We start from the raw sequence: 23655 nt of genomic DNA on the forward strand, positions 1-23655 counted from the left end.
TCGATAACCAGTTTATTTTTATCATTTATTCAAGATACGTTGGATCTATAGAGAAACTCATTGATTATCGGTCATTATATATAACGTTCAGGAAAATAATTAAGATTTTACGGCATTTGATATATAGCTGTCCACAAGTATTAAACTGAAAATAGAAAAATGTCTTCTTATATTATATAAGCGAGAGCACACTATAAAGATATCTTATATGATCAGGCAATTAAAGTAAATGTTAAAAATATTTATCTTAAATCGAAATTCCTTAATCGAATAAACCGAAACCCATGTCATCATCGGATTCTTCCTTAGCTTCTTCTTCCTTTTCTTCAGCAGCTTCACCAGCAGCACCACCAGCGGCAGCACCAGAAGCTGAAACACCAGCTGGAGCAGCAGCACCAGAGGAGAAGTTGACCATCAAAGTGTTCAAGTTTTGGTTGTCCAAAGCCTTAGCGAAGATATCAGCGTAGATACCTTCAACTGGGACGTTAGCAGCTTCAGTCAAAGTGATCAACTTTTCAGAAGTGATTTCGACATCAGCATCAGCCAAGATCAAGGCAGCGTAAGACAAAGCAGTTTCAGTAGACATTTCTTATTTTTCTTGAATTGATAGAGATAATCGATTTAAGCTTACGCGTGAAACAAAGCAGACTATTTCTTTAGAGTTCTTCTTTTGATAAAACGTTGAAATGAGTGGAAAAAATTCTTGAAATTTCGCCCAAAATGTTTTAGCGCGAAGAAATAAAAACTGCGTGGTCATATCAAACGGATATTTTGAATTCCGCGTAACGTTTATAGGCTGACGTAAAACATAGACTGACGTCAAAAAATTTATTGTATATCATTAATTTCATTACATGTTACAAACAACTAGACCATAGTCTGGGATCTTTTCTTTTGTCTCTTATCTCCAGGGCTATCTTCTAAACTTAATCTAATTGCCTCCTCCATCATCACATTTTCAATCTCATCTGCTGTAGGTTCTGGCGTATGCCTTGAGGAATTGCTGCTATGATTATCTTGAGTAGATTCTCTTCTAGTCATATGAGCTGAATTAACCAATCTATTACTTATATGAATTGCTGTCGCGTTCGTAGATCTTCTCACTAATCTTGCCCTTTCCTTATTCAGCTTTAATTCCCAATCGGGACGGATCGTATCTGAGGTAATAATGGAAGCACCTTCCAATGATTTTGATCTTGAGCGTGGAGTCATTTCCTCAGGGGTATCCGCTTCAGGTTCAAGTTTGATGGTAAACATTCCTGACGGTATCCCACCAAATCCAGTTCTACGAGAAGTTGGAGGTATATAAGAAATACTGAAGTCAGGAATGGCACAATATGGACAACTAGCTGGTTCTGAGGTTAAAAGGTTTGGATCCTTTTCTTCTTCCCGTGGAGCATGTGTGGTTGGATCGATTTCTTCATGAGGGAAATGAGCTTCAGCTCTTCTAATTTGAACAAAACATTCCGTACATATCGGCTGTTGACAACAAACAGAATAATTCATTGGTCCCGGGAGATATAGGAAACATATTGGACATTCACTTCCATGTTTATAAAGGTCATATTTCAAATCATCACTTGGTAAGAATTTATCTGGTTCATTTGCTGGATTCCTAGAGGCCAATTTTTTCTCCAGAAATAATTCGTCTTCTTTTTCTTGCCATAATATTCTTTTCTTGTATAATCTTGCTCTAAAGATCTGAGATCTTTGTCTACGTTGATCCTTCTTGGATAATGTTCTATCAATCAGATCATCAAAATTTCTTCTATTAATATTTCCAACTGGTACATCATCAAATTCTTCTAAATTTTCTTCATATGATGAATGTAAAGGTAAGCCATCAACAATCTTGATAATTTCTTCTTTGGTCCAAGACTCATCGAAATCTTGTAATGGAGTATAAAAGGGAGCCAACTTCCTTTCCTTTATCAGAGTCTTCACGATTTTCGCATCATAATCCAACTTATCAAACCCATAAACTCCAAACGGTGCTAAAAACCCTCCATCTACATTCTCATTATATTTGACAACTAGTTGCTTAGCACGTTCCTCTTTATCCTGTTCTCTCTCCTTCGTAGTCCTTCTCCTATGTGAGCCTACGTTGCTCTGGCTACTTCCGTTGTTACCCCTAAATGCACCACTAACTAAAGACACAGCACGTCTATTTCTTGTTCTCTTAGCCTCGTTACTGTTTGGGTTATTATTCCTCCATGAAGGATCATTTTGCTCTGCTTTCGTTGGTACATTACCCATTTTTTTTTATTTAATATTTCTAGCTTGTCAATATCGTGGTGGAATATCAATGGTCACTTCCTTGAAGTCAAGAGAACGGGGTTTAAAATATTCTTAATCTAGGATTTATAAACTAATTAACGTCTTAGCAACGTTTGATTTCTGTTGGAGTCAGATTTGAAGTGTTACCCCTTTTTCGTGGTATTTAGAGCCGGGTAACATACATTACGCCAGAAAGACCCGAAGTAAACCTGACAGGCGACGTTGATCTTGTATATACTGACTGATAACTCCATGTAAGGGCAAATCAAATACAACAAAAATGAAGGGCCAGTATGATTCTATACTATGGCCACTTCACTTGAGTTGTATTCGATTAAACCAGATAGTACACCCCTACACCACACCAATTTTTCACGAAACGGAGTTTTGTTTAATGTCTATTGTCCGGTTCTGTCCGGTATTATTTTCAGTTTTCGATGAAATATTATTAGCACACTGTATATATTGGGAGGCGTTTGGGGATATTATAATGTGTTATATAAAGATATCTATTCTTTTTTGCAAGTGGCATTCCATACAGGGACACATGTCAGTTTTTAACAATATACTCTTGGTTTAATTGGGTATTTACCTTCCAACATGTTCACTCGTTGGTATACCATTCTTCACTTTTAATATTTGCCTCCATATTAACATGTAAGCGCTGCGAATAAGAATTTTGGGGTAAGACATCCAGACGACCAACTCTCGGAAGTATTTAAAGAAAGTCAGCATTTTTAAAGGCTAGAGACGCTGTCTTATTTTCATGTCCTTTTTTGAACTGGAGGTTAGTCTTTTGCTACTTTTTTAGTTTTTACAAAAAAAATCTTCAAATTCTCTTTCTACCTCAATTATTATTGAGAAGAAAAAGAAAATTGTGCTTGAAGACAACGACAGTCTTCAAATCAGCGATGGACACATTGATGAGAAAGATATATAAACAAGAAGGAAGGGTAAAAAAGAAAGAGGTGAGGTGAAAAGACTGAGAAGAAAAAAGTTTACTCCAGATGTATTTATAATATCACTACCACTATCTAGCACGATTAACAGTTATCCCTGGGATGGATTCTGAATGCATTCCTTCTCAGTCTGTCTTTCCCTTTCCTCCCTCTTCGTTCCTCCTATTGAATCCGTATCACCTTCTAAAATAATTCCTTCTTCTGAAGTTTCCTCTTTGATATTAGTGAATCTTTGTTGTCGGTTTATGCCCTTAGAAAATAAACAAATAGCGCGAAATGTTTTGCCTCGAAAACAAGTTTCTTTCGCGTTACTCGATGTCAATAATAAACAAAGCAATATATTTTATACTCTTTCCTCAGAAATAAAAAAATTAGCCTTCTGTATCCTCAAAACAGAACGCAAACGCATATGCTGAGCCATAATATACCTGATAGTCCACCTACGGATAATGCTAGCTCAAAATTAGTTTTATCACAGGTAGATAGTGAAGATATCTCTATCTCTGAAGAATCTAGTTTGACAAGTGATAATTGCTTCTCCACCCCAACAAACAAGAGAAGAAAAATTATCAAGGAACTGGTATTACCTCCTGACCATTTACTTCAGTTTGAAGATCCAGAATGGGTACGTATCGACAGCAAAGGGAAAAATAGCGTTTGGAAATACTTCAAGCAAAATAAGAAAAACTATTCGATTTTAAAATGTAATAATTGTCATAAAATTTTTAATTGTGATAAAGAGAAAGCAAGATATAATTCTGAGCCTGCTGAAAGTCATTTGAGAAACAGCTGTAGTAACCCACCTGATCACTTTCATGGCAATTTAAATGATGAAAAGACAATTAAAGAGATATGCAAAAAGAAAAAAGATGGGAATAGGAAACTAAATCAACATTTAAGGAAGCTTACATATTTTGATATAGCCATTCAAATGACTTTGGAATTCCGTCTCTCTCTTAACTGGATCTCATCCAAGACATCGCGAAGGATATTTTCGTGCATGAATTTAGAGCCTGATAACAATGAAAATTCAAGAACAGAGCATCTAACATTGAACAAATCTAGTATGTGCAGTTATATAAATACGACGGTAAAAGATATTGATTATTTTTGGAAAAGTGAGATAGCTTCTTCGGCCTACTTATTGGAAAAAAAGACCTTTACTAAGAAATATAATTTTCCTTTTACACTTGCTGAGAGGTTAAAAGAACTTGGAAATGTCACTTTCATGTCACTTGTCTTTGATCATTGGTCTAACCATAAGATAACCAACTACCTGGGTGTTTCACTTGTTACGTATGATGAGAAAGAAGGGAAGCAACTTCCTTTTCTCATCAAAATGGATAGATCACCTTCCGGCAAAAAAGTCGACATAAATAATCAACTCGCAAAAATCTTTAATACGTACGCCGGCTTGAGTACAATTACGGTAGGTATGTCAACTGACAATGCTACTAATATATTAAAGGTCCCAAAACAACTTGCAAACAATGACTTATTGTCATCCCATTTCCTTGACCATGTTCCTTGTTTATTTAATAGTGCAAATACCATGAACAGTACCCTCTTTGATATGGTTGCAAAGAGTGGTTTCGGAGACATAGATTCTGAACGTGAATCAGAAATTTTTGAGCTAGCTGCAATGAAATATCAATTAAAATCTGATGGTTCAAGGAGTGGCGTTATAAAGCAAGATATTTTTACCGAATTTCTTTTATCGAATGATACTAAAAATATTTCTGCCAAAAATGAAGCTGAGAGTAGTGACCTCCTCACCTTCCTAACTGGCGATGTAATTTTGAAGAAAAACAACCAGCTTGTTCTTGATATCAAAACTAGCCGCAGCAACCAAGAGCTGTACCGTACATTATGTGAAAAGCACAAGAAATCGTACATGGGAGAACCTTTAGCACTGAAAATATACACTAAAACAAGACGTTTATCAGCTCTAGAAGTTCTAACCAGGCTATATGAATTAAAGCCTGTACTGATGGAACTAAACAAAAGCGTGGAGCTTGGTGGATTCCTTGAAGAGGATGACTTTATTTTAATTGAAGATTTGACAGAAATTTTATTACCCTTTCAATCGGTTTGCGAAATGCTTTCTAATGATGCCTGCACCGTGAAGAGTACTCTTCCATTACTTGTTTCCTACAAGAATCTTACTGATAAAATGTTTGTTGATAAAATTAAAAGTTCAAACACAAAATACAGACATTTCTCTTGCTTCATTCGTTTTAAGCAAAGGATGGATAGTTATTATGAAATGTACATTAACATGGAAGATTGCTTATTATCTTCTTATTTAAACATTACATTTGTCAACAATCCGGTTTTTGTACAGCATTTTGTTCCAACTAATAAGGATATTAAGAAAAGAGAGCATGTTTCCCGTGTGATATCGCAAAAATTGGCTACTATATTAGTACCGTTTTTGAATATATCCTATAGTTCGTTTGGAGATAGAGAAAAAACAGATACTAATTCCAGCTTTGGAGAGGACTTTAATGCCGCCGACTATTTGGATAACTTATCTGGGATACAAGAAGGAGAAGGTAATGACATAAATGAACCGTTTGACGAATTTAGTATCAAGGGTGACTTGCAAGAAAAAATTAAGACCGAACTTGAACAATACCGTGAACTTGCTTTGAGCTCGATTGAAGAATGTATTCGTGAATTCTCAAAACAACATTCAAATGAAGATTGGTCTGAGTTTGGTCAACAAGTTCAGGTAATTGTGGGGGCTGATAGGATATTTTGGTCGAAATATAAAGGTTACTTCCCACTTTTATCTTTTGCTAACCGGTTATTCAACAGTTTACCATCTACGTCAATTCATGCAGAAAGGTTGTTTAGTTTAGCAGCACAGATATCTGAGCAACGAAGAAATCAACTTTCTGATCAGGTGTTTGAGGATCTTTGCGTTATAAGATCATTCTTATTACGCCTACGATTGGATTCAATCAACATTACAGATTGCACTTTAACTGATGCGTTAAGCCTGACAAAGAAACTCAACTCCAAAGAAAAACCATGATGTATCGTTGTGTTGTCAACTTAAACCTGTTCTCTTTAATTTAATTACCGTATTCATGAATATATACATACCTGCAGAACAAATTAAACTAAACAATTGGGCTTTATGTATTACAACGGTCTGTCTTTAATTGACTTTAGTGAGACGCCATGGTTATAGTAACTTTAAGCCCGTAAAAACACCCATACATTGCAGCGTTTCTTTCTGAAGCGGAGTTTGGTTGCCGTCTATTGTTCCGCTTCCGTCTCGCATACTTACATAAGATTCAAATTCGAGTCTCGAGATAACGTTGCAATCTAGGGATATATATGTATTTACATTCTCAGCTCCATGAGAATTAGTTGTCTCTTCTTGTGTCGACTCTAATATACAAACAGATACGATAAGGTAAGGTAAGATGTCAGAAGAAAATTTATTTCATGGTATAGCAGTACAAGACTACAATGATTGGAAAAATCCCAAAAAGATCCAATTCAAAGCAAAAACTTTCAATGACCACGATATTCAAATCAAAGTAGAGTGTTGTGGTGTGTGTGGGTCAGATATTCATGCAGCCTCAGGTCATTGGGGTAACATTCCCACGCCATTGGTGGTAGGTCATGAAATTGTCGGAAGAGTCGTCAAGGTTGGGGACCGCTGTGATAATGGCTTAAAGGTTGGTGATCGTGTTGGTGTCGGTGCTCAGGTATTCTCTTGTTTGGAATGTAATCGTTGTAAGACTGATAATGAGTCTTATTGTCCAAAATGGGTTGCAACTTATGGTGGTGAATATCCTGATGGTTATATTTCTAAAGGTGGGTATGCCGATTTTGTAAGAGTTCATGAACATTTCGTAGTACCTATTCCAGAAAACATTCCCTCTGAATATGCAGCTCCTTTGCTTTGTGGGGGGTTAACAGTATTTTCACCTTTGTTAAGAAATGGTTGTGGTCCAGGTAAGAAAGTTGGGATCGTTGGTATTGGTGGTATTGGTCATCAAGGTGTGATCTTTGCAAATGCTATGGGTGCTGAAGTATATGCCATTTCCCGTACTTCTAAAAAGAAAGATGATGCTTTCAAATTGGGAGCTCACCATTTCATTGCCACTAAGGAAGAGCCAGATTGGGGGACCAAATATTATGATACTTTTGATTTGATTGTTGTTTGTGCAAACTCACTAACTGACATTGATTTTGATGTTGTTCCACACACTATGAAAATTGGTGGAAGGATTGTTTCTATCTCCATTCCTGAAATGAGCCAAGTATTGAAATTGAAGCCATTTGGCTTGAAGGGAGTTTCCATTTCTAATAGTCATTTAGGTAGTATCAAGGAATTGAAAACTTTACTAAAGTTGGTATCTGAAAAGAACTTAAGAATTTGGATTGAAACTATCCCAATTGGTGAAAAGGGTGTTCATGAAGCTTTTGATAGAATGGACAAGGGTGACGTCAGGTACAGATTTACCATGGTGGATTATGACAAAGAGTTTAGCCAAAACCAATAAAATAACAGAGGGATAAGCAGGCTTTAAATTCTCCATATGAAGTGGAATAGAAAAATTGATGGGATATATGCAGCTTTCGAAAGTGATATATATTCAAAAGTCTATAATTTAAAAATTTAATTTTCTGTTGTAATTTCGTCTTGTTGAACAGTATTTAATAAGAAAGAAGAAAGGATCGGTAATTGCATGGTGGTGCTGGTCATAGGTAAGCTTTCACAGTTCTTTTGAAAAATGAGTATTTTGATCAACCTCTATTTATATGATTGTTATTGAATATAGGTACACGCATATATATTTAGCTAACTAAGTAATTATTGGAAAAAGGTTTAATTTTTCAACAATACATTTCTCCTCATTAGATATTCTATTGGATAAACATTTCAAATCGTCAAAATAAGGATGAATTAGGCATTTTGAAGAATCAATTCTTTCAGTGGGGTCATATCTTAATATCTTATCAAGTAAATCTATTGCTGATTTTTCCACTTTATCACTGAATAACCTGGACCATGAAATTCCATGAATTCTAGGAAATCTATAATCTTTATAATTTTCATTCATGGAGATTATATCTTTCAAAGTTGGGGTTCCCAAAATTCTTATAATTTCCACAATTTGATCAGTATCACTCTTCCCTGCAAAGAAAGGTTTTAACAATAATAATTCAGCAAAGACACAACCAGTTGACCAAAGGTCAATAGAATTTGTATATTGTATGGCCCCCAATATTAATTCAGGAGCTCTATAAAATCTGGAACAAATGAATGAAACGTTCTTATCATGAGGGTTCAATCTCTTAGCAGAACCAAAATCACAAATCTTTAATGACCAATCCATGGGATCTATAAGAATATTTTGTGGTTTGATATCTCGATGACATATGTTTACCTCATTATGAAGATAATCTAATGCCTTGAATATCTGCCACATGTAACATTTGAATTCTAATTTGTGAGAAGGTTGCACGGATGAAGTAGTCGTGGCTACTTGGCGTATCCTTTGATACAATGATAATGGCACAAATTCAAAAATCAAATTCAAATAGCTCTCATCATTATCAATGGGTTCCACAAAGAAATATTTCAAACTTATTATATTTGGATGATCTAATAATCTCAACATGTGCAATTCTCTATTTTTAAACTTTTTATTTTGAATTATCTTTTTCAGGGCCACAATTTCTCCATTATGTAATGTTTTGGCTTTCAGCACGAGTCCAAATGAACCTGAACCTTGAATTTCTAAAGTCTTGTATGCTATATCCTTATAGGGCAGTCCATTTGCATCCCTTCCTCTATTATTCCCGTATTGAACTCTCTTAACAAATACGTTTGGAACCGTTGTACTATTAGCTATAATCTTTTGTACTTTTACAGAAACGGCCTTTTTCTGGTTAGCACCACCACCACCAGTTATCTTCTCATTTGAGGAGGTTCTCGATACTTTATTGTGTGGTTGTATCATGTCGATATTTTCATTTGCCTCTTCAATGGAACCCAATTTCTGTGTCACTTCCGAGATAATATTATTAATGTATTGTGCATTATTATTGGGTGCCCTATTATCCAATCCTTCAGTCTGCCCTTGTTTAGTCTTCTTCTGTGCAGGTGGGACAATTGACTTGGAGGAAAAGTCAGAATTTGTCCTTATTCTCGTTGTCTTTTCCGTGAGAGAGGAGGAACCGTCAATTGAGGCTGTCCTTGGATGTGGATGGTTGAATATGCCCGAGAGTGCGGAGATGAGCGTTGTCATGATATGTTCGCTTGTTTGTTTGTGTCAGACGTTAGTGTCAATGTCAATGGCAGAGCAACGACAGCCGGTTATATAAACACAGGTTGCCTCCCACTCTCATCCCTATAACGGTCAATGGACCCCACCCCACCGACGCACAGATCTGGGGAAAATAAGATACCCCACCACTTCGGGACACATTGGGCCGGGATTACGTCAGCTGTCAACCCTAGGGCAAGAGTAGGGTTGCCAACTCCATAGTGCCCTGACCATTCAAAGCAGACACTGCTAACGACACATACTCGATGCCCTCGAGATGAGTACTTAATAGTGAGTCTAACTGGCCCTCTACACTGTTCCAGTCAACCAGATCTATCTTGTTCAGCACCACAATGAGCTTGAAAGGTAGAGTCTCCCCAGATTCCACAGTCCGGTCCAAATTGAGCAATTGAGACAACTCCCGTAACGATTCCTGGAACCGGGAAGGTGCACTCACGTCCACACACCAAACAAGTGCTTCCATCTTGTCGAAATAATTATCCCAAAATGGTCTCAACGTAGTTTGCCCACCGATGTCCCACATGGAGATCGTGTACCCTCCATGATTGAAATTAACGATCTGGAACCCTATAGTGGGAGTGATTTCCACCTGCGATCTTTCCTCTTCAGGTAAAAGTTTGTTGACTAAAGTGGACTTTCCTGAGTTGTCTAGTCCCAAGATTAGGCATTTCAATTCTTTATCCTTGCGTTTCTGTTTCTTGATAATCGTGAGTAGTCCCATTTCTTGCTTTGTCTTTGCCCTATTGATGATCCTCAATGAGATGAGATGAGATGAGATGTGAAATTTCAATGTTGTGTGTTAGCTTTTTTTCAAGGCTATTCCGAAAGTGGTCCGAATTTTCGGAACATAGTTTTCCAGCATCTGAAAAGATAATATTTCAACTTCATCTGATTTGAACAAGAGTCCATTTCTACAAAGGTTTACGGGAGCCATAATGTCCAAGAGACCGCGTTCTATAGTACATTTGAAAAGAACAGATGTGAAATGGTCTTCTTCCGCTAAGATTCACATGAACAATAAGAAAAATGGTTCGAAGAAACAAAGAAAATTATTCGAATTTGATATACCTACCGCATCTCAACTTGCTGTGAAGAATAGATCAAAAATTTCCATTACTAGGGAAAATTCAACCACTATAGACCTTACTCCCAGCTATCCCATCCTTATTGAAGATGATGAGAATGATGTTAAGCAATTATTTGTGGAAACTGATGAAGAGCAGGAGGATGATGAAGAAGTAATAGAAATAGATGACGATTCGAAAAATCAAGATATTAGTATAATTGAAATAGATGAACAGGAAACGGAAATTATTGAAACAGATCAAACACTTGCTACGTCGCCAATACGGCATCACCAAAGTTTCCCATGCCCCATATGTAATAAAGACCTATCGAATTTGGAATTATACCAAAGAGAAGCCCATGCAGAGACGTGTCTAGAATCATTACCTGTGGAAAAGGTACATAAGCTGAAACAAAAGAAGAAGAAAAGTCAGAAACCAAGACTACTAAAGGAACGACCTCCCTTGCCCTCCATTAAGATTATAAGTTTCCCCACTTCCAACCATGAACTTGTCGTTGATGGATTCAATTACAGTTCCAAACCAACAATCTCACAATACTTCCTATCTCATTTCCATTCAGATCATACCATTGGTCTTGTCAAATCATGGAATCAAGGTACCATTTTCTGTTCACCGGAAACATCTCTGCTATTACAATGGAGATATGATTTTGCACCTGAAATGATTAAAGAATTACACATTGCACAGAGGGAATGGATCACTGATACAATTTCAGTGATATCATACGATGCATTCCATTGTCCCGGTTCATTAATTTTTGTTTTTGAAGAATGGGATTCTCAATCAATGAATACATTAAACAAGAGAGTATTACATACGGGTGATTTCAGATGTAATAATCAAGTGTTGAGTAACGTAATGTCATTGGGTCATTACGATCAAGTTTATTTGGATACGACGTATTTGGATTCATGGTATAGGTTCCCTCGACAGGATTCTGTGGTGGAAACCACTGGACAATTTGCTAAAGATGTCATGGAGATTGGATTGAAGAAATTATTTGGTGATGATCAAAAATCCATTTTTTCCTTTATGAAAAGCCAAAATAAAAAGAGGTCAAGACCACAAAGTAGTGTATTATTTCTTATTGGTTCATACTCTTTGGGGAAGGAGAAAATTGGCTTGGAAATTCAAAGTCATTTACCCCTGGGCACATACAACAAGATATTCATGAATGGTAATGCGGTAAGAGGTAAATTATTTGCTCAAGATGAAAGATTCACATCTGACCGTGAAGATATGTCGCAATGTAATATTCATATTGTATCACTTTCCGTATTGCAATGTAAGGAAACCGTTGAAGATTATTTGAAAAGTTTCCCCGATCAATGTGGATTTGATGATGTTGTCGGGTTTGTCCCCACTGGGTGGACTTTCAGTAATAGGTATAAAGGTAAACAAACTTTTGAGAATATGAATGATCGAGTAGAGTTTGTCAGAGGTATTATTGAGGGCGGCAAGAGGGAAGATGATGAAATGTCGATAGATTGGATTACGAAACAGTATAAGAAATATGAAAGGTTTCAAATATTTAAGATCCCGTATTCGGAGCATAGTAGTTTTAAAGAATTGTGTTCATTTGGTAGTCAAGTGGATTGTGATGAAATCTTGGCTACTGTAAATTTGAATAATTTGGAACAATTGAATGAGATGCGGAATTGGTTTAAATCGTGGGAAATAATTAGAAAATCCAAATTTAATTAAATAAAATAAAATAAAATATAGAAGAAGAAGAATATAGACTATTGTAACGAACTGAGTATATATATATAACGTATTATTAAACTTTGCTTTCTTTCTTTTTTTTTTTGGAACGAATTATAGCGAAAAACGAAAAACAGAAATAAAATGAAGACCTCAGTTTCGTATTCTTCGATCATGTGGATTGATTAATTTTTGTGTTTGCATCTTTAAATTTGCTTCCTCTTTTGAAAATCTACCCAAAAGTTTCCTGTAAAATATTCCACATGCATTACATAAGGTTCTGCATCCATCGGGACCGCGTCTCCATTCTGGAGTGTCTATCTCTTTGCAATGTGTACACATTGTAACATCTGAATTAAATGATCTAACTAGGCGATTGTAACTTCTTGACTTTTGCTTTGTAGGGGGTTTGGTAATATTATGCTTTTTACCATGTTTTAAGATTGAATTGAATCCGGGCAGTTTCACCAATGTGCTGCTAGGAACGTGAGAGGCCATTGCGACTCTTGACGTATCAAATGTCGGAGTTGACCAATCATTAGGGGAAGTATAATTCATTGGGACCTGTCCAAATAAATTATGAATGGAGGGCAATGGAATATTATCATTATGGTTTTTGAAATTTGAGTAAGAAATTGGTGAAAGTATAGGATGATTGGCGGATTCTGGTGGTAAATTTTTGTATTGTAAATCCGTGGTTCCATTTACCGGTGATGTTTCCGGGGTCCTTGGAAACTTTCTTGTTCTTGGTGAAACCGGTAAGGACGAAGGTTCTGTAATAATATTGTTACTTGGTTGGAAAGACGAGACATTGGACCTCGAAGGTGGTGGCGGGGCCGGAATGTACTGGTTATGATTTTGCACTGGTGGTTGAATGGCGGCGTAATAATAGCAGTAACGATTGTTCAACGTGTCGCTATAAGGGAATGTGTTTTGATAAGTGTAGTTATTTTGTTCTGCAGAAGGATTGAGATAAGTTTGAGTATTGGGCAGCTTGGGCACCACTCTTGGTTGGGTCTGGGCAGCATAGTAGTTTGCGGTATTCATGGGGCATGCGCCGCTAGCAACACCGGGTTTAGCACTACCACCTGTCCCGTTCATGTTGGGACCACCGGTGAGAGCATAAGCAGGGAAGTGAACGGTAGGCATAATGGGATTGTCGAGTTGTCGAGTGGTTCGCAGCAAATATGTGAGTCCTTCCGCGAGAAAGGGTTATCAAGTTCAAGAGAGACGGTGTGTGCTCTGACCACCGTACGTGCCAGGGTATTTATACGAGGAGGGAGTCCACGAGAGACGGTTGTTGGGGACCGACAGACTCGACGTCCATCGAACCTCAAAACGTCTTGTGCGACAGCCTCAACACTGGACCGCATGAAGTCAGAGGCTGTCGTTGCGCAATCGTGCGGCTCTGGAGAATTCCTAGAGAATTCCCGTCATTATGATCTCTGTGGCCATTGTCCCAAAGCGAAAAGCGAAAAACCGACAAACAATGCAGCGATGTATTTGTCCCCTTTCGGAACATCGCGTCGCACGAGCCAATCGCCGCTCGGAGCCCGCGATACGTCATACACATACTGATAAACCGGATCTTGTCCTGTCCTTCTTTTAGACTTATATGAAATACGTACGTACATTCTAGGCTAACGTCCCATAGGCAGGGTCGATCTCGTACCCGAACACCCTCGCCACGGAATAGATCTGTTGGCGGATCTTGTTGATAACCATCCTCGCCAACCCGATGGTTCTTCTTCTCAGCTTGGGGCCCTCGTTCAGGGCGTCGCCCATGGCTACATCTTGCTTCTTGTTCTCAATCTCGTTCGCAGTGGGCAGGATGTAATCGCTCGCGGATAGCGAAACGAAGAGGGCAAACGGGATGAACCAGATGCAAATGGCGAAAAAGGAGGCCACCTCGGAAAAATTAGCACGTCTCATCGGAACATAGTTCGGGTCAAACCTGAATTGTGGTGGAATTTCATGATTGTTGAAATATTTAAACCATAAGTAATGGTTCAAGACCACGGCAACACAACTGCCAATGAAAGTGGGGCCTGTTAGTGAAATCATGGGGAATTTCTTCAAGTTTTGGTAGTATAGCACATGCGACGCAATGGAAAACAATGACAATTTGAAGGGGAACTTGTCCAGAAGTATTAAGAGCGTTTGGATGATAACAATCGTGTAAATGGCCCTGGTAAGGAATCGTTTCGTAGGTTCCGTGTGTTCTTCAACAACTTCACTAATGTAGTATAATCCGGACGCAATGGAAAGGGTAAGAAACAGGAACCCAAAGATGGTACCGAGGATGGATATTATCTGAAGAATCATTGTAAGGGTCGCTCGCTCGTCTTCTCTCCCGTCGTTGTCCAAGATGAACTCTTTAAATATTTCAAAGCCTTGTATTCCTTCAGTCCCCCCATTCAAATCTAAAAAAAAAAAATTGACGTTGAACGGACGCGACACGAACGGGAAAGGTCAAAAAAAAATATAATTGCCACCTGCCAGAATTGAACTAGCGACCTCTGCATTACAAGTGCAGCGCTCTACCACTAAGCTAAGGAGGCCAATTGTTAAATTTGAATTTTTCCTGGTGTTTTTAAATCATGCTTCCATCCATCAAAAATTTGCTTGAAATCAGCCATTTTTGCAAAGTATTATTATTATTGAAGAATTGATTTTGTATAATTTTATTTAAAATTTATAAATGATTTGTGTTTGTTTTTTTTATATAGTTGACAGTAAAAAATGAACTCAATGCGCTAAGCTTTTAACGAATCCATTTATTGCTTGTCCCAACCCAACTTGATAGCTTCATCATAAGTTGGATAATCAGTGTAACCGTGAGCAGTCATAGCATAGAAAGTATCTCTATCGTACTTGTTGAATTGTTGACCCTTTTCTAATCTGTCAACAATATCTGGGTTAGCAATAAAGAATCTACCGTAACCGATCAAAGTTCTGTCATCAGCAACCATTTGCTTAACAGATTCTGGATGTAAAGCCAAGTTACCGGCTCTAATGATAGCACCCTTCCAGATGGAGTAAGCGAAATCATTGGTACCGTCATTGTATTCACCTTGACCTTCAGTTAAGAATGGGTTGGTAACACGTGGTTCCACCAAATGAACAAAAGCTAAACGCTTACCAGCCTTAGCTCTCTTTTCCAATTCACCCAAAACGTAAGCATATTGAGCTAATAAAGTTGGGTCAGCACCACCAGACATGGTACCGAAAGTACCGTATGGAGACAATCTAACACCAACCTTATCTTCACCAATAGCATCCACAAGAGCATCAACAACTTCTAAAGTGAAACGAGCTCTGTTTTCAATGGATCCACCATATTCATCAGTTCTCTTGTTAGAGATTGGGTCCAAAAATTGATTCAATAGATAACCGTTAGCACTGTGAATTTCCACACCATCGGCACCAGCAGCAATAGAGTTCTTAGCAGCATGAACATAACACTTAATGTATTCCTTAATTTCTTCCTTGGTTAAACCGTGTTGAGGGTTGTTAGCCTTCTTGGCTCTTTCTTCTTGTTCAGCATCCATGTAAACGTTGTCAGAGGCAGAGTCATAACGTAAACCGTCACGAGCTAAAGTATCAGCATAGGATTGTCTACCTAGAGCCCATAATTGAACCCAAACAAAAGATTTGTTTTCGTGGATCTTGGCAAAGATCTTCTTCCATTGTTCCACTTGTTCATCGGACCAGATACCTGGGGCATTATCGTAACCACCGGCTTGAGCACAGATGAAGGCACCTTCAGTGATAAGCAAAGTACCTGGTCTTTGAGAACGTTGGTTGTAGTATTCAACAGCCCAGTCCTTGTTTGGAACATTACCAGGGTGAGTGGCTCTCATTCTGGTCAATGGTGGAAGAACAACACGATGTTGTAATTGGTTGTTACCAATCTTAATTGGCTTGAATAAATTGGTGTCACCTAGGGCAACCGGAGTAAAATCTTTGACGAAAGGCATTGTAGTGTTTTAGTTTTGTAGTTGTTTGATGTATCGTTGTTCAAAAAAAGGAATATAAGATTCAAATTGATGTTTTAATTGAAATGTCCCATGATGAACATCCTTTTATAATCTTTTCAGTTCTGGAATTTTTCACAGCATTTGAGAAAGAAGCCATCCATGACGGATCCGTGTCTCTTCCGCTTCCGCTTCCGTCAACAATTACCGCTGTGGCTTCCTCAGATACACTCGCAGTACTGTTCGCGGCATACGGGATTTCTTTTCTTATTTTTTGGCACTGATTTGTCAGACCTTTTCTGAGGCAAAGATGCTTAGCAATTATGTTTAAGCCGTAATTTTTTGACTAAGAGCTCACTGCCAAGATTGGTAATCATGAATACCAAACGTCATATATGGCAGCTGACGGCGGTTAGGTTGTTACGGTTATTACATTAGATTAGATCTTATTATACTATATTATATCATTACGTAGTTATGATTATTAACGGAGTTCCGTTTAAATTTATTACATTAATTTGTCCACCCAGGAAACGTCCACGTTGTTTTCGTCCAGGATGTCCTGGTAGGCATCACTGGCACCAAATAATTCCCTCGTCAATTTGTCCATATTGGGAACTTTACCTGCACTTAAACTGATATCCAAAATCGTATTACTAATATTTTGGAAAACATTGGCACATCTGCTGGCAAAGATCCACTTTTCACCAAAATGTTGCAAGATTTCCACACATTGTTGAATTTCAATTTGACTCTCAATTAAATCGATGCTCCATTGACAAAGACAGTAAAGAATAGTATTACAAATCGTCAACGTTCTAAATAATGTAATCCAATTCAATGGTAGTAATTTCTCCTTGTAAAGTGTGTACGTGTGTTTCCATGCCTGTAAACAGAAATTACCTAAATTCATTAATGAATCAATGGGTGGCTTGGGAATTAAAGTAGATGGTCTGTACAACAGAATTTGTAACTGAGCATACCTCATTGATAACCAATTATCAGAACTATGATATGATATGGAGTTGGCAATGTTAGGATTATTAAACGAAGGTGGTTCAGGTTCATCCAATTTCATTGAATTATGTTTCTCCATTTTGGCCTGCTCATTCATATAAACGTCATCGAGTTCTTTTCTTAAATTTTTGATTATATCTTGTCTTTCCTCCATGGTTAATTTTTGACGACTGACACTAACTGAATGAACTTGCTTAAAGATACGGCCAGCGATTTTCCTTAATGCAATCATTGTTCTTGTGACTTCAATTTCATCCTTTTCACCTTCATACAATGGACGAGGCACGTCAATGGTAATTTCATCATCATCGATTGCTGAATATCTACCAAGACAAGTGGATACTAATCTTTCAAAACAGTAGGCACTCCAAAAGACTCTGTTTCTAGCTTCCACCTCCACGGCAGACATCATGTTCATTTTCTTTGGAGTCAAAACACGATTAAGACCAAGGAAGATTGTTAATCTCATAATTATACCACTAATGGTCCATGAGGAGGAACCCCTAGGTTCGAAAAATGAATAAATCCCCAACAATAGTAAACATCTTAATGTTTCAATATTTTGTAATTCCATTACATGAGAGAAATTTTTCATGGCCAAGTATGAAAGATGTTCACTTAAATCCTCTTCATCCATATTCAACATACCAGCCCTTCTCAATGTAGTACAACCAATTGCCATAATCATATAAAATTCAAAGACAAAAATGGGATCATGATCCGTTTCAATATTTTCGAATTTGGTCATTGTGCTGACTTCATTTAAGAATGCAATTTTATCAATCATGGGGAATAACCTATGATTATGTTTGAAATAAGCTGCAATGAATCTATCTAATAAAGAACGATCGATTGGTTTATATGAACCATCTCTTTGAATCCAAGGCGTCATCAATCCCCCTTTGAAAACACTAGTTATTGTCCTCGTTTCAATATCAGGGGCCTTAATTGGTATGGACTCAAAATGATGAAGAATATGTGGTTCTGATTTGGACACACGTTGTCCATTGATTAACTTTGGATCCACCGGTGAAAAACTTAATAATGGTTCTGCTTTGGGATGGAAATCCGACTTCACTTCGTGCTGTTGTTGATGTTGAGCTTGGGAAGGGTCCGTTGAAAGTATGGGTTCCTTCATTGAAGTTGGAGATACGAATTCTGATGAGGGTGCTTGATTTAATAAGGTGGAGATCGCACCTGGTGACGGACGAGCTATTGGAATGTGCATTGTTGAAGCCGTAAATGGTGATCCTGTGCCCTGGAGAGAGGATAATGCAGAGATCAAAGAAGATACCCCACCTTCTGGGGGTCCCGGGCTCGTCGTGGACGTCCCCGGTGAATGTACACTAATACTTGTCCTAGGAACACTACTTGTTCTTGAATTAACGATTTCGTTCATGGAGGGCAACCCAGAGAAATCCGCGGTCGGAAGTTGCTGTGAACTACCGGAGGTTGTTGTAGCATTAAGTTCTTCATCCTGAGATAGTTTTCTCGGCTTCTTATGAGGTATGATTTCACCCCTGAGTCTAGCCTCTTCTAACTCTCTCTTAGTTCTTCTTGGTGCTCTTCCCACATAGATACAGGTAGCATGAGCCTTTTCACAATTTGCACATGATGGAGTCTGTCTTGGACATTTCTTCTTCAACCTCCTACACCTGGAGCACGAATATGATTCCGGTTTCATCCGTTGTTGTGGCATCTCAGTCATTTGATTATATGTCAAAGTCCTCTCGAGTACGGTTCGTTTCCTTCTAGTGATCTGTACGATAAGTCAGAGGATATCGAGCAAGAGCGGTTAAAGAGAAAGGGTTTGTCGAACAACCGGTACTAAAATGCTTTATACGTAAACATGCTTCGGGAGTCGGCGTTTGAACTCTAAAGTTAAAAATAATTTGCTTTTCTTTTCAAAGCGGGGGTTGCCCGCCCCTATTGTGGTTACGTAAGCTATATACACTATTCTATTCTATAATATTCTATAACTTGGAGGCAGTGTAAGTCACGTCTGGGATCCCATATGGTTCGTGTTGTCTCCTGAGTTGGGCGGCATAGTGGAATAGGATTTTGTTTCTCTCCACTTTATCGTTGGCACTGTCGTATCTGAGCTTTTCCAGGGCAGCGTCCCATTTCACCGGTTGCAATGGGTCCTCAGCACCACCATTCTTGTCCAGGATGGATTGTAAGTCCCTGTAATAAGCAATATCTTCCCCGGTGTCGTATTTCTTATTGGTTTCATTCTTGGAATCGGGATTCACCTTGATTTTCCCGTTAAATACTTTGGCAATCACTGAGGCTTGCAATTCGGCTAGCGGGAATGGGACAATACCCAATGGAATCAACGAAAATGCCAAAGAGGAATCTTTAGCATAGATTAATTGTTTCCATAGACTGCCAACATGTAATGAATGTTGTTCGGTTTCGTTACCGAGTAATGCAGCTCTCTTTTCAGGCTCCAAGACAAATGGGAAATCGTAATAGTAACCGGTCGCATATAGTAAATAATCAATTCCTTCAATGACCTCACCATCCACCAATGTAACACTGTGTTTGCTCCAATCCACACTTTGGATTCTGGGGATTGTTTTGAATAAATCATCTGGTGAATGATCCTCCTCAGAGACAACTTCCTTGTTGATACTATTGTAAACCTTGTCCGACAATGTGGAAAGTTGGTTGGCAATATCAGTACCGGAACTTCCATTTCCAACAACAACAACATTCTTACCTTTGGCAAATAACCCATTTTGGAATTCGCTTGCATGCAAGACAGCTTTGTTTTCCAACCATTCCTTGAATCCTGGTACTGGCTTGGGGAAAAATGGAACAGTAAAATGACCATTGGCAACCACAACGTAATCAAAATCATAAACTTTCTCAACCTTATCTTTATTATTATTATCATTTACTTCAATGGTCTTAACGATCCAATCATTGGCCTTTTCCAAACTTTTAACTTCAGTATTGAAATGTAAATGTACTCTACCATTCTTGGCAATAAAAGTCTGGTAATAATCTTCTAAATATTTCCAAACATCTTGTCTCAATGGGAATTTACGTACCTTTTCCTCGAAGGGAAAACCACTGAACTGCATCAATCTTTTATCCAAGTTTGTTTCCAAATTGTCATACATAACTCTGCCATTCCTGTCATTTTCAGGATAATACCATAACCCACCTACACCTGCATTCTTTTCAAAAATGGTGATATCGTAGTCAGAAGTGTTTTCCAGGAAAACACGGGCCGTTGCTAACCCACCTGGTCCTGCACCTATAATTGCTAATTTCTTTGTCATTGTCTTTGTTTGTACTGTATTATTTCTATATGAATGGATTTAAGAACAGTTTCAAGTACATCTCAAACACATCCAAATATGCGATACCTTATATACTTTATCTCTCGAATGGATAAACTTCGAGATTTAGGTTCCCTTTTTTTTGGATTCACCGAATTACGTGGATCCGAGTTCTCGGATAATATTCCGAGACTCTGGTTGACTTTCGATATCAAATAAACTATAGTAAACTGTGGCAATCACGAATGTTCCGAAGACTTGACTACGACTGTCTTATTTATTATCGGTGTGACACTACGTATTGTCTTTTCTCAATGGTGTTAACGGAGACTTTTTTGGCAATGACACATTGCGCAAATCATTGTTAAAAGATAAAATAGAGCTATTGAACTTAGTGAATATATGTGTTTGAGTATGTAGATCATTATTGAAGCAATTATTATTGAGCTTCAAATTGAAAAAAAAATAGTATTGCGCAAATGCTCAATGACATGCCAGCGTGCTGTGGTCGGTTATGGCACTTGGCGGTAAGTTCCATGAATAATGACCAAAAAAGGCACCCACCACAACAGCAAGCATTAACCACCCATTATAGGTCATAAAAACAAGCATCAACATAAATGAAAATCCCACTTGTAGTGCGTATCCTAGACCTTCATATATCTTAATTCTTCTTCTTGCAGAAGAGGATACAGCTACAAGTGGCTGGTTCTCTTGAATACATTGGAAATTATATAGTTGGTATTTCAAATACTCATACAGGTATGCTAGTAAAGCAATCATAATGAAACTACCAACTAATCCAGCAAATGACCTGATGTGCCACCATCTGAAAACGACACACGTGTTCTTATACGACCAAGTGAAAAGCATATTCATCGAACAGGAATCTTCATCCATGTCCATTTCCATTGTGTGTTTACCGTGTGGTCCATGTGCTTCGTGTACACTCATAGTATCGATCTATTTTTCTCTTGTATTGTTGTGATCTTACCTGAGCTATCATCCAAGCATTTATGGAACTATTAAGTTTTGATTCTCAAACGCGTTTCGAAACTGCACCCTTTCGTTTACGTAATTAGACATATGGCACATTTACCACTAATAACTTCTTATACTCTTCTTTAAAAGTAATCAAAAGTTGTATTACAATATTAACGGAAATCAAATGTATCAATTAAACCTATAAATTTATTTATTCATAAAGAGGCGTTAATAACTATAAACTATATATAAAAATGGGAATTTTAGAAATTATCATTTAGAAATAGCTTATAACTTGAAACCAGTGTGGAAGTTGGCACCGGCAAAGACAGCCTTGTCACCTAATTCTTCTTCGATTCTCAAGATTTGGTTCAACTTGGCCAATCTTTCGGATCTAGCTGGAGCACCAGTCTTAATTTGACCAGTTCTCAAACCAACAACCAAGTCAGCAATGAAAGTGTCTTCAGTTTCACCAGATCTGTGGGAAACCATGACACCCCAGCCAGCGGCGTAAGAGTCGTTAGCAGCCTTGATGGATTCAGACAAGGTACCGATTTGGTTAACCTTCAACAACAAAGCGTCAGCAGCCTTCTTTTCAATGGCAGTGGCAATTCTAGCTGGGTTGGTGACAGTTAAATCATCAGCAACAATTTGGATACCAGCAGTCTTGAAGAAATGAGACCAAGCTTCCCAGTCATCTTCAGCAAATGGATCTTCAATAGAAACAATTGGGTACTTCTTCATCAAAGAGTGGTACAAGTCAGCTAATTGTGGACCAGTTAACCATTTAGAAGAGTCGGATTCTGGGTTCTTGAAGTCCAAATCGTACTTACCGTCCTTGAAGAATTCAGAGGAGGCACAGTCTAAACCGATTTGAATCTTACCTTCGTGACCAGCAGCCTTGATAGAGTCAACGATCAAGTCTAAAGCTTCTTCAGCAGTTTGAATGTTTGGAGCAACACCACCTTCGTCACCGACGTTACCGGCAGAAGAACCGTATCTCTTCTTGGTCAAAGACTTCAAGTTGTGGTAAACTTCGGAACCCATTCTCAAAGCTTCAGCAAAGGTCTTAGCACCAGTTGGAGCGATCATGAATTCTTGTAGAGCCAAAGCACCACCAGCGTGAGAACCACCGTTCAAGACGTTCAAGAATGGAACTGGCAAGACGTATGGAGTGGTCTTAGCAGCAGAGATTTCAGCCAAATGTTGGTACAATGGGACGTTCTTTTCAGCAGCAGCGGCTCTGGCAGCGGCCAAAGAGACACCCAAGATAGCGTTAGCACCTAACTTAGACTTGTTGGCAGTACCATCCAAGTTGATTAAGAAATCATCAACAGCTTGTTGGTTCTTAACATCCAAGTTAGCCTTAACGAAAGCTGGAGCAATGACGTTGTTAACGTTGGCAACAGCGTTCAAAACACCCTTACCTAACCATTTAGATTTGTCACCATCTCTCATTTCTAAAGCTTCGTGGATACCAGTGGAAGCACCAGATGGGACCATAGCTCTGAAAACACCGTTTTCAGTGGTGATTTCGACTTCGACGGTTGGGTTACCACGGGAGTCGTAGACGGATCTAGCGTAAACTTTAGAGACAGCCATTATTGATTGTGTATGAATTGATTTAATGCAATGAATTGCTTGTGGTCTTAGAAAGAATTTAGAATAAGACTGAATAAGCATGAAAGAAATAAAAGAGAATTAATACAATCTTGAAAAAAACCAATTGAGTCAATACATTTATATGAAATTTGCTATATCAATAGATGCCACATAAGAGAAAGTGCCAGATGGTGAGACCTAACTAACCTTGATGGCACTCACTGATCACCAACCGCAGCACATTTCATTGTCTACGAAGCAACCATGGAAATGTGGGACCATGGCTTCCACATTGTTCCGTCCACTTCCATCACCGTCAGGTTCCCCAAATAGGAATATCATCAAACATGTGTTGGACATTATCCGAGATCCTGGAATCCTCCTTGCAACGATTTAAGCGCGCAAAACCCAGCGGGCGGGAAAATTAGTGGAAGCTGAGC

At 38.2% G+C, this 23655-nt stretch overlaps 14 protein-coding genes and 1 non-coding gene across 15 annotated transcripts; 3 read left to right on the forward strand and 12 right to left on the reverse strand.

Annotated features, from left to right (window-relative positions):
* Positions 1 to 262: 262 nt before the first annotated feature.
* Positions 263 to 586, reverse strand: NCAS0D01190 (ribosomal protein P1; the record flags this gene model as incomplete). Its single annotated transcript, XM_003676015.1, has 1 exon — positions 263 to 586. One exon carries the CDS (start codon positions 584 to 586, stop codon positions 263 to 265), a length of 324 nt encoding a protein of 107 aa, XP_003676063.1.
* A 281-nt stretch (positions 587 to 867) lies between these two features.
* SIP5 (Sip5p) lies at positions 868 to 2256 on the reverse strand (the record flags this gene model as incomplete). Its single annotated transcript, XM_003676016.1, has 1 exon — positions 868 to 2256. The coding sequence occupies one exon, from the start codon at positions 2254 to 2256 to the stop codon at positions 868 to 870; it is 1389 nt and encodes a 462-aa protein (XP_003676064.1).
* A 1389-nt stretch (positions 2257 to 3645) lies between these two features.
* On the forward strand, positions 3646 to 6276 carry NCAS0D01210 (uncharacterized protein; the record flags this gene model as incomplete). Its single annotated transcript, XM_003676017.1, has 1 exon — positions 3646 to 6276. The coding sequence occupies one exon, from the start codon at positions 3646 to 3648 to the stop codon at positions 6274 to 6276; it is 2631 nt and encodes an 876-aa protein (XP_003676065.1).
* Positions 6277 to 6673: 397 nt separating this feature from the next.
* Positions 6674 to 7762, forward strand: NCAS0D01220 (NAD(P)-dependent alcohol dehydrogenase; the record flags this gene model as incomplete). The annotated part of the gene is made up of 1 exon (XM_003676018.1): positions 6674 to 7762. The coding sequence occupies one exon, from the start codon at positions 6674 to 6676 to the stop codon at positions 7760 to 7762; it is 1089 nt and encodes a 362-aa protein (XP_003676066.1).
* A 303-nt stretch (positions 7763 to 8065) lies between these two features.
* NCAS0D01230 (GSK family serine/threonine-protein kinase) lies at positions 8066 to 9514 on the reverse strand (the record flags this gene model as incomplete). Its single annotated transcript, XM_003676019.1, has 1 exon — positions 8066 to 9514. One exon carries the CDS (start codon positions 9512 to 9514, stop codon positions 8066 to 8068), a length of 1449 nt encoding a protein of 482 aa, XP_003676067.1.
* A 208-nt stretch (positions 9515 to 9722) lies between these two features.
* Positions 9723 to 10274, reverse strand: CIN4 (Arf family GTPase CIN4; the record flags this gene model as incomplete). The annotated part of the gene is made up of 1 exon (XM_003676020.1): positions 9723 to 10274. One exon carries the CDS (start codon positions 10272 to 10274, stop codon positions 9723 to 9725), a length of 552 nt encoding a protein of 183 aa, XP_003676068.1.
* A 214-nt stretch (positions 10275 to 10488) lies between these two features.
* PSO2 (DNA cross-link repair protein PSO2) lies at positions 10489 to 12345 on the forward strand (the record flags this gene model as incomplete). Its single annotated transcript, XM_003676021.1, has 1 exon — positions 10489 to 12345. The coding sequence occupies one exon, from the start codon at positions 10489 to 10491 to the stop codon at positions 12343 to 12345; it is 1857 nt and encodes a 618-aa protein (XP_003676069.1).
* A 153-nt stretch (positions 12346 to 12498) lies between these two features.
* On the reverse strand, positions 12499 to 13494 carry NCAS0D01260 (GATA-type transcription factor; the record flags this gene model as incomplete). Its single annotated transcript, XM_003676022.1, has 1 exon — positions 12499 to 13494. One exon carries the CDS (start codon positions 13492 to 13494, stop codon positions 12499 to 12501), a length of 996 nt encoding a protein of 331 aa, XP_003676070.1.
* Positions 13495 to 13980: 486 nt separating this feature from the next.
* SVP26 (Svp26p) lies at positions 13981 to 14670 on the reverse strand (the record flags this gene model as incomplete). The annotated part of the gene is made up of 1 exon (XM_003676023.1): positions 13981 to 14670. The coding sequence occupies one exon, from the start codon at positions 14668 to 14670 to the stop codon at positions 13981 to 13983; it is 690 nt and encodes a 229-aa protein (XP_003676071.1).
* A 164-nt stretch (positions 14671 to 14834) lies between these two features.
* NCAS0Dtrna2T lies at positions 14835 to 14906 on the reverse strand. Its single transcript has one exon. It is a non-coding gene; the product is annotated as a tRNA-Thr (tRNA).
* A 216-nt stretch (positions 14907 to 15122) lies between these two features.
* OYE2 (NADPH dehydrogenase) lies at positions 15123 to 16325 on the reverse strand (the record flags this gene model as incomplete). Its single annotated transcript, XM_003676024.1, has 1 exon — positions 15123 to 16325. The coding sequence occupies one exon, from the start codon at positions 16323 to 16325 to the stop codon at positions 15123 to 15125; it is 1203 nt and encodes a 400-aa protein (XP_003676072.1).
* A 505-nt stretch (positions 16326 to 16830) lies between these two features.
* On the reverse strand, positions 16831 to 19047 carry STB5 (Stb5p; the record flags this gene model as incomplete). The annotated part of the gene is made up of 1 exon (XM_003676025.1): positions 16831 to 19047. The coding sequence occupies one exon, from the start codon at positions 19045 to 19047 to the stop codon at positions 16831 to 16833; it is 2217 nt and encodes a 738-aa protein (XP_003676073.1).
* Positions 19048 to 19312: 265 nt separating this feature from the next.
* Positions 19313 to 20629, reverse strand: FMO1 (N,N-dimethylaniline monooxygenase; the record flags this gene model as incomplete). Its single annotated transcript, XM_003676026.1, has 1 exon — positions 19313 to 20629. The coding sequence occupies one exon, from the start codon at positions 20627 to 20629 to the stop codon at positions 19313 to 19315; it is 1317 nt and encodes a 438-aa protein (XP_003676074.1).
* Positions 20630 to 21112: 483 nt separating this feature from the next.
* CTR2 (low-affinity Cu transporter) lies at positions 21113 to 21583 on the reverse strand (the record flags this gene model as incomplete). Its single annotated transcript, XM_003676027.1, has 1 exon — positions 21113 to 21583. One exon carries the CDS (start codon positions 21581 to 21583, stop codon positions 21113 to 21115), a length of 471 nt encoding a protein of 156 aa, XP_003676075.1.
* A 318-nt stretch (positions 21584 to 21901) lies between these two features.
* Positions 21902 to 23296, reverse strand: ENO2 (phosphopyruvate hydratase ENO2; the record flags this gene model as incomplete). The annotated part of the gene is made up of 1 exon (XM_003676028.1): positions 21902 to 23296. One exon carries the CDS (start codon positions 23294 to 23296, stop codon positions 21902 to 21904), a length of 1395 nt encoding a protein of 464 aa, XP_003676076.1.
* Between the last annotated feature and the right edge of the window lie 359 nt (positions 23297 to 23655).

Source organism: Naumovozyma castellii, chromosome 4, assembly GCF_000237345.1.
Source record: "Naumovozyma castellii chromosome 4, complete genome".
Taxonomy (NCBI): Eukaryota; Fungi; Ascomycota; class Saccharomycetes; order Saccharomycetales; family Saccharomycetaceae; genus Naumovozyma; species Naumovozyma castellii.